This window comes from Oryzias melastigma, linkage group LG4 (genome assembly GCF_002922805.2).
Source record: "Oryzias melastigma strain HK-1 linkage group LG4, ASM292280v2, whole genome shotgun sequence".
NCBI lineage: Eukaryota > Metazoa > Chordata > Actinopteri > Beloniformes > Adrianichthyidae > Oryzias > Oryzias melastigma.
Window position 1 is genome coordinate 14927499 of NC_050515.1, and position 9144 is coordinate 14936642.

The 9144-nt window shown below is 43.3% G+C and overlaps 1 protein-coding gene across 2 annotated transcripts; it reads left to right on the top strand.

Annotated features, from left to right (window-relative positions):
• The first annotated feature begins 234 nt into the window (after positions 1–234).
• On the top strand, positions 235–8909 carry ivns1abpa (influenza virus NS1A binding protein a). 2 transcript variants are annotated; one of them, XM_024278482.2, is made up of 15 exons: positions 235–439; positions 2917–3190; positions 3344–3475; positions 3553–3722; positions 3829–3904; positions 3987–4160; positions 4267–4392; positions 5630–5740; positions 6289–6430; positions 6509–6733; positions 6808–6929; positions 7069–7195; positions 7280–7411; positions 7493–7666; positions 7750–8909. In XM_024278482.2, exons 3-15 carry the CDS (start codon positions 3365–3367, stop codon positions 8031–8033), a joined length of 1974 nt encoding a protein of 657 aa, XP_024134250.1. In that variant the 5' UTR covers positions 235–439; positions 2917–3190; positions 3344–3364; the 3' UTR covers positions 8034–8909. The 2 variants fall into 2 exon arrangements, with proteins under 2 accessions (XP_024134250.1, XP_024134251.1); XM_024278483.2 differs by lacking the exon at positions 235–439 and adding an exon at positions 2763–2786.
• The last annotated feature ends 235 nt before the right edge of the window (positions 8910–9144 follow it).

Consider the following 9144-nt stretch of genomic DNA (forward strand, 5'->3'; position numbering starts at 1 on the left):
CTGGACTATTTTGTTTATTCTCTTTTTAATGCTTGAAATTTAATTTATAAACAGGACCAGTATATAGTGATTTATTTTAACAAATTTCTATGAGTGTCCGCTCAGAAAACCGCCCACGTTGGGTTTTTTCTGTTTTCCTGCGTCGGCCTGTGTAGATTAGGGCTGTGCAAGACCCACCCACCGCCAATGACGTCACGCTCGAGTCGGGAGCGCGCTTTTTCTTTAGCTGGCGCTCTCGCTCTCCTTGTCAGAGCCAGTCCAGACCAGACGGAGAGTGGACGTGTAGCTTTCTAGAGAAGAAGAGGCACCTATAGACCACCGACCCCCCTCGCCTCAACAAGTCGCGTTTGTAGTCGCTTTGCGTCTCTTCCCCGAACCGGACCAACACTCTGAATTTGCATTAAATATGCCTAACATCATCTGTTGTCAAACGCCTCAGGTAAGGCTTTTTCTTCGGGGTAGTTAATGAGGCTCATGCGTGTGAGGACGCCGGTAGTCAGCTTTGACATGTGCTGCTAAAATATCCGTAAAGGACTTTGCCAGTGAAGGTGTTTATATATTTATATTAACGACGCAAGAGAAAAACCTCTCGATGTTGTAAAGCAGGAGCGCGGATGTGTCTCAACCCGCCATTTCCCGCGTAACTGTTGAAACAGTCGACACTTACGAGTCTGCTATAGAATGTTGGCTTTCAAAATTAATACAATTTAAACGTATTCACCATGGTGTGAATTTAGAAAAGCTGTTCAGTCATCTGGGTGATTCATTATCCGTCGACTGGCTGGCAGGCAGCGGGGGTTTCTTCTCAGCTCGACAGCTACCATGCCACTAGCTTCCGTCCCACCCCCATCTCGTATTTGCGTGCGCGAACCGCTTTTCGGTACATTTTCTTCGAAATGTTTTCATTGGAAGAAAAAAAAGAACTGTAGAACTGTTTTCGTTAATACTTAACTCGGCATTTGCGAGGGGGTCTCCCCTCGCTGACCCAGTTTTTGTCGGGCTCGTGCTAAATGTCTCGTGGCCAGACTTCACGGCCCTGGTTTAAGACGGGCAGACAGGGGCATGTCCGTGCATTATAGGGAAAAGGAGAATATGAGAAACCACCCCCGTTGGGGGAGGGATGGTAGGATCGGACTGCATGGAAACGTGCTATCCTTATCCCACATTTGATAAAATAATTTATGGTATGTTAGCAGCATTTATACAGATATATCTAAAAGCTGTACAAATTAGCCTTTGGGAAATGAAGTATTTAATTTAACCTTTTATGTTATGTTTAAAAGGTTAAAAAAATATATATTACTTGTTGTAGCTCAAATTTATATACCCACTTTAACAAATAATAATATTATTATTATTTTTTAATTATATATACATGTAATATTTTTGAAAGCCTGGAGTATTGTGGTTCCTCTCCGGGAATGCTGTTGTATTTCCTTCATGTGTGGTTTTTAAGCTGTAAATTTCCACTGAGCTTGGGTGAATTGTGCGGCAGTGCCTGCTATGACCGCTAGGGGGCGTCTGAAAAGCATTGATTGTTCAGGGTTGAGCCGTTCTTTAGTGTCTGTTCAATCAGATGGAATAACGGGGCAAAAAAAAAAAAAAAAAAAACCGCGCTCAGTCACCCTGTGTGCCACAAACAGCCTTTTCAATTCCAAACTGTTGTTTTTGCTGCTTTGTTCCACTTTCAAAACAAAGAATCCACGCAGAATTAAAGTGTCTGGCTGCTGTTTTTGTGTGTGTGGAAATTTGGGGTGTTCATTGAACATTTTTGAGGTTTGAATTTGTATTCAGATTTTGTTGGTTAAGCAGTCGTTTCTATTTTTGAAGCCTACAAATAAAATGTAGATGGTTTGTAAAAATATGTTTTTGAACAATTGTGACTCATGTTATATTCTGGAGCTTTCTGGAAAACTGAGGGTGTGGTTTGCTTTAGGTAGCTTGGGGTGGGGTACGTAGCACGAGACTGGTTCAGCTACATCCAGTCATGTGGAGGAGTTTAGCATTTGAGCCTTCAGAAGATTCCTCCGCCAGATGTTATGTAAGGACTCAAAAGTAGGTCAGCGCTCCCTCCATCTCCATCCAGACTGGATGGAGGCTTGTTGAGTGTACATACTGGAAAACAACTTGAAGCTTTTGCTTTATCTCAATTTTTGGGTTTGACTTTGAGCTTACATGTGTTTTTTTTTTTAGAACTTGTATGTTAAGTCACATCCTGGTGTCAGATATGTGGCATCAACAAAGGTCTACTTCTAGGATTTGTGTTTGTTTTTTATTGCTTTTGCTTTGGTAACAATAAATACAAATTGTTTGCTTCCTTAATTAAAGCCGTGTTACTCAGGAAAGCCATCTGACTGTGTGTGGGTATAATTTCAGAGTACAAGACAGCGTCTGTGCTCTGTTATCTGCCTTCTGTATTCTGTAGTCATAAACATTGTTTAAGTAAAATACTCATTTATTAAAATGTCTTATTTATGACTGATCTTTTTTGTTAAAAATTGTCTGGGTTCTAAGGATTAGTAAATCAACAGTGATTCTGTAAAAAAAAAAACAGCCCACTGCCTGTCAGAATGGGTGTGGAAACCTTGACAAATATTGTTTACATTCATTTTCCATATTGGTCAGTCCTGATAGAATGGTTCTGGAGGGAGGGCTTACACACTTGAGAGGTATTTGCGACTCCTGAGTTTAGAGTTGAGACAGTTTGTAAGGAATGAGGCACATGAAAGTCTTCGGCAACCTGATGGGATTCTTGGGTTCTTCATTATAAGGACTTCAGCAGTAATGTGAGATTTTCTTTTCTTATGGAAATTGTTGGATCCTATAGAAAATCAGTTGTTTTATTATTAGAAAATAAATAACAAGTTTGAAAGAGAAATCTAAAAGCTTATGTGTGGGTCTTGTGTTCTCTCTTAGGTTATAATGTACGACAAACAAAGAATAAGTACTACTCTATAGCCAACGGGATCCCGAGGACTTGATTACAGTCGCTTCAAGCCTGGTAGTTTGTCCGTGCGGCTGCTCCCACTCCCCCTTCTGCTCACCGGTGCGGTCAGCTGGCATTTCTTCTGACAACTTCCCATCCCTCTCCTTGGGTGAAGAAGACTTGGTTCCGCTGTGATCCTTGTTTGCTTCCCTGATTTTCAACCTTGGATTGGTTTTATACCTTGGATTGGCATTATTCCTTTAGGTAAGACTGAATAATTTCCGGGATTGATGATGCTATGCAAAGCACGTTACAAACCTTTAATCTTCTTATGTGGATTTGTTCATTGATAACCACTGCTGTACATTTAAAAGCATTTTTCTTTGTGTTTGATGTCACATTAATTTGCTTTTTCAGAGAACATACAAACTAACCAACATGACTCCAAACGGCTATTTGATCTTTGACGATGAGAGTTTCATGGACTCCACTGTGGCCAAAATGAATGCTCTGAGAAAGAGTGGTCAGTTCTGTGATGTTAGACTGCAGGTAGGCTTTTATTTATTAGGATATAAAGATAAATTATGGATCATGTATGTTTATTTTGATTTTATTCCTTTATCCAGGTGTGTGGCCATGAACTGATGGCTCACCGTGCTGTTCTGGCTTGCTGCAGTCCCTACTTGTTTGAGATCTTTAACAGTGACGTTGAGGCTCACGGACTCTCACATGTCACCTTTGAGGATTTGAACCCAGAGGCTGTGGAAATCTTGCTGAACTACGCATACACTGCCCAGTTAGTACATCACCTTTGGCCTTTAATTTTCTGCTTCTGTCTTAATTTCTTATCTGCACACCCCTGTCAACTTTATCTAAGCAGTCGTCACTTTGTTTAACTGCAGACTGAAAGCAGATAAGGACCTTGTCAAGGATGTATACTCTGCAGCCAAAAGGTTCAAGATGGAACGAGTCAAACAGGTATTTCAAATGTTTGTGCTTGGACATTCTCGATGGTTCGGACTTCATAAACAATTCAATGTAAATGTTTCTCCCTTCTCAGATTTGTGGAGACTACCTGCTGTCTAAAATGGATTCTCAGAACGCCATCTCCTTCCGGAACTTTGCCAGTTCCATGGGCGACAGCAGACTTGTGGCCAAGGTGGACACCTTCATCCAAGACCATTTACTGGACGTGTCCGAACAGGACGACTTTCTTAAACTTCCCCGTCTCAAGGTAAAGGCTAACATTTGTGAAGAAGTGTAGCAGTTGTCCTTTTTTATGGTGGATTTTGTTTTTTCCAATATCATTAAAAAAACTCTCGTAAACATCCTGTTTACAGTTAGAAGTAATGCTAGAAGACAACCTGACTCTACCCAGCAACGGCAAGCTTTACTCAAAGGTGCTCAACTGGGTGCAGCGATGCCTCTGGGAGAACGGAGAGCAACTGGAACAACTGATGGAGGAGGTCAGTACCAACGCTCGCAGCAGTCTCAACTCTCAGACCTATCTTTCTCTTTGCTGTGCCCTCCCCTCCCCCCGATTCCCTTGGTTTTTGACATCAACATGTCATTAAGGGGGCTAAAACAGAAATCGCATGCCAATGTCATGCTGCTGTTTTTTTTTTTTCGTCTGATTTGAGGTTTTTGCAGTCAGACTCTGTATCCCTGATCTGTACTACAAATCAGAGGTGAGCAAATAAAAGAGCTGCTGGTGGCTCTTTGTTATTATTTGTTTTTTATTTGGGGTGAGGAAGACGGTTTTCTTCCGACTGGTTTTTTTTCTGAGTGCATGGTTGGTTTACATACAACCCCATCTGAACATTACAGGGTTCGTCTCACCTGAAACTCACTCAAAAGGTCTGGCACTTGATTCTGATTTACCCACTGCCACTTTTCATATCTAAACAGGTGCACGTTTGTTCCTGCAGCACTAACAGGCGCTCCTCCCCGTTGATTTATCTCTCCTGTAGGTTTATTAGCAGCAGCAGGGGACCAGACTGTGGATCCAGGACTGAGCCACCAGGGTAAATGAGTCAAAGAGAAAGAGGGAGGAAAGAAGTACTACTGCCCTCTCAGCAGCTTCTCTTTGCAGCCAAGAACCACTGTGCCCCCGTCTGTCCTCTCCACACATACAAATGAACCTCATTTCAACTTAAAAAAACCATCAACTTACAAACACGTTTAATTGGTTACCTTTCTGCACCATCCACTGTTAAGATAGCCTTGACAATAAATCAACGTTTTAGTAAAAGCTTTTTATAACTTCATCACATTGGTTCCTTAGATTAACACAGTTGGTTAGCTGGAGTCATGGTGACCACCTTGTACAGCTTTGGCTCTCAAGAATATTTTCCAGGCTTCAGAGGGAGCATGGAGGCCACTTGCAGCTCTTCGTTGAAGACCTTTTTTCTTGATGCAGCCTTTCAGTTTTCAATTTAAGGAGACGCCACTGGCAGACTGAGGAGCTCCTCCAGCTGAGATGCTGAATCTCACTGCAATAGAAGCACTTTTTTTGGTCTTTTTTTGTCTTTTTGACACGTATACATGTAAAAGGAAGCTTTCCAGGGTCCAAGTGTTTGTCCCATACCTCCCTTCCTCTTCACAGCCCTGCTACCCCCCTCTTCTTCTACCCTTATGCTGGGGTTATGAGTGCATTGCTATGGAGACAGCCACATGGGTGCGTTGTTCCTGTTTGTCTTCCAGGTGCAAACACTCTACTACTCACCTGATCATAAGCTGGTGGATGGAGGGCTGATGATTGAAGGGCACAGTGAGGTGTTTGGTGGCGAGGAGGACCACCTTCAGTTTGTGCAGGTACACAGCAGCTTGTGCCTGGCTTTGTTGAAGTGGTCGACCGCTTTCTGCTTGGCCGTGTGCAGTTACGTGTTGGCCATGAACTACATGAACTACAGCCTGCCGAGTTTGAAGTTTCCCCTTGATTGAATAGCCAGTTTTTCCATTCTTTTTGATGGTCGTTGGAGAGTCATTGACCTTGTCATTGAAAGTCAAGGTCAGGCATACAAAAAACACAGAAGGAAGAACAATCAGATGCTGTTTTCATTTCATATTGATTACTATTCAATTACATGTAGCCTCATTTATTTGAAAAGTCAGTACATTTTCATGGCTTCGCATTTTTTTGTATCTGTTAGATTATTTGAAGCAGATAAAAATAATTAAATGCTTGTGGATCTGCTGGTATGGTCCAAACGTGCAGTTTCTACTGTAAAAGTGAAGCTAAATTTGAACCTCCAGAACGGATAGCAGTATAATAGCTAACGTCTGGGCTATGATTGCTCGGCACTGGCTAGTTGGCGCTGTGGCGAAAGCTGGTTTTCTGTAGCTGCATTGTACTCTTGCAGAAGAAACCAATACGGGAGAGTGCCCAGAGACAACTGAGCTGCAGCTCGTCAGGAAGCCTATCACCCTCAAACCAAGCAGCAAATTCCTCAAAACTATCTGGTAGAAGAGATTGGAAGTACATTGCCTCTGAGAAGACCACAAGTAAGTGGCTCCAGATAACGCATCAAAATCTGCAACGTCAACGTGAATGATCTCATCTTGAAAATGAAACCTCCCCAGAAAACAACTACCTGTGTCTGGCGGTGCTGGACGGAGTGTTGTGTGTGATCTTCCTGCACGGCCGCAGCAGCCCCCAGACGTCTCCCTCTGCTACCCCCTGCCTGATGAAAAGTCTCAGCTTTGAGGTTCAGCCCGAGGAATCAGAAGAGCACCCGCTGTCCCCCATGCACTACGCCCGCTCCGGCCTGGGCACCGCCGCTCTGAACGGAAAGCTGATCGCAGCAGGTTGGTGACAAGCTGCACTAAAGCAGTGAAATGTTTCAAGGATGCAAATTAAATCCAACTGTCTGATTCTGCAGGAGGTTACAACAGAGAAGAGTGTCTGAGGACTGTGGAGTGCTATGACCCAACAGAGGACCGCTGGACATTCATCGCACCCATGCGGACTCCAAGGGCTCGATTCCAGATGGCTGCGCTCATGGTAAGACTGTAGTTTGTCTTTATCTTACCTAAAAAGTAATATTTGTTGTCTTATAAATTGCAAATCACAACATTTTTGAAATGTCGGTAGTTTCTAGTAATTATATTTCTAGTAATTATTGAAACTGTTTGCCACACAGGGTCAGCTGTTTGTAGTTGGAGGGTCGAATGGGCATTCGGATGAGCTGAACTCCGGGGAGACATACGATCCGCGTACTGACGAGTGGATTCAAGTGCCAGAGTTGAGGACCAACCGCTGCAACGCAGGTTAGTTCACTGCTCACACACTAAACTATGACTTAAGGTAGGAGTACCGTCCTCATTGGGTTGTTACTACCTTTATCTCTAAAGGTGTCTGCGCCTTGAACAACAAACTTTATGTTGTGGGAGGATCAGACCCCTGCGGGCAGAAGGGCCTAAAAAACTGTGACGCTTTTGATCCTGTGAACAAAACCTGGTCCAATTGCGCCTCCCTTAACATCAGTAAGTGTCTCTTAAAGAGATCTCATAAAACAAGTGAATAAAATACAAAATATGTGGTATAAAACATGTTTTTGCTTTCAGGGAGGCACCAGGCTGCAGTGTGCGGGTTGGATGGCTTCATGTATGCTATCGGAGGAGCAGAGTCTTGGAACTGCCTGAACACTGTGGAACGCTATAACCCTGACAACAACACCTGGACTCTGGTGGCTCCCATGAATGTGGCTCGGAGGGGGGCTGCTGTTGCTGTTCATGCAGGTGAGTCCACCAGCGGTCCACAGAGCCGCACGCCGGCCACGAGAAAAGCCAGTAAGTTCACCTCCTGACAACTCCTTTCACAGGCAAACTTTTCGTTGTTGGCGGCTTTGACGGCTCCCACGCGCTCCGCTGTGTGGAGGTGTACGACCCCAGCCGCAACGAGTGGAAAATGCTGGGCAGCATGACGTCATCACGCAGCAACGCAGGCGTGGCCGTGCTGGACGAGTCAATCTACGCCGTGGGGGGTTTTGACGGCAACGACTTCCTCAACACGGTGGAGGTGTACAACCTTGAGATGGACAAGTGGAACGACTGCGCAAAATCCCCGTCGCTGAACGAAGAGGACGGGGAGGATTATGGGTTCTAGAGTTTCACAGCGCTTCACAATTCTTTTTCAAACTAACAGGCTTAGTGACGTAATCGTGTTTCGTGTCATGTTTGTATGAACGGGTATGAGTTGTGTGTGTGTGTGCGCGTGTGGGGGGGAGGGGTATTCAGGAGAGGGTCTTCAGTGAAGACTAGCTTCATCTCAGCAGGTTGGGAAGGGGTCAAGAGGGCCGTTGCCCATAGCAACATGGCGCCTCGCCTCTTTTTTTGTGCTGTAAATATAGTTTCTCTTTTCTTCTTTTGTCAACTGCCAACATTTATAACACATTTAGTGCTTTTCTTTTTCTCTTGAAGTTAAAGTTAGTCACTTGGAGGATTTCTCAGATGAGCTTTCTACTATTGGCCACTCAATGAATTAGTAGTATAGCGTGTTTGAGTTCTGAAAGATTCTTCTTAAATTATGGTGTTGTGGAAATGTAATTCTGCTCACAGATTTTAGAGGTCATCAGTTTTTAAGCCTTACTTAGATGTGTGAGCAAATAAACACCAGTCACAGCTTTTTGTGTCATTTTAAACAAACTGGATTGCTTTTTGAATCTTCAAGGATGGCCTTTTTTTATATTTTTATACACTGCTGATTTACCACTTAAAAATAGTAGTAGCAAGACAGCTCAAGTCAGTGAATCTAACCAGTGCCAGGTTTTTCTTTTTTTTTTTGTGCACGCACCAGATACGCACAACCATGCTTCTGCTATTTAAAGTTTTAATGCAAATTTCTTATTTGGTGTAAGTAGAGAGGCTGTTTACTGAAGATCCTTCCTCTTTTGTTTTATAGTGTCAGGCATTGGCAGATTCTTCTAGAGTGAGAAACTTCACATTTGTAACATTTCTTAATTAATAAATCATTTAAACTCAATTCTGTGTTGAGTCTTTAATTTTTAAGCGCTCTAAATTATTTGAAACTGCTCAGAAATAACCTGTGTCGTAATGGTTTTTATTGGTCTAAAGAAATTGGGGTGGGTTTGTGCACGCCTTAAGTCCTCTGTAGGTTAAGCACATGCTGCAAACCCCTAAATAGATTACTAGCTGCTGATTTAGTGACACTAATTTTAACTTGGGGCAACTTTATCTGCCCCGAGCTCCGTTAAGGT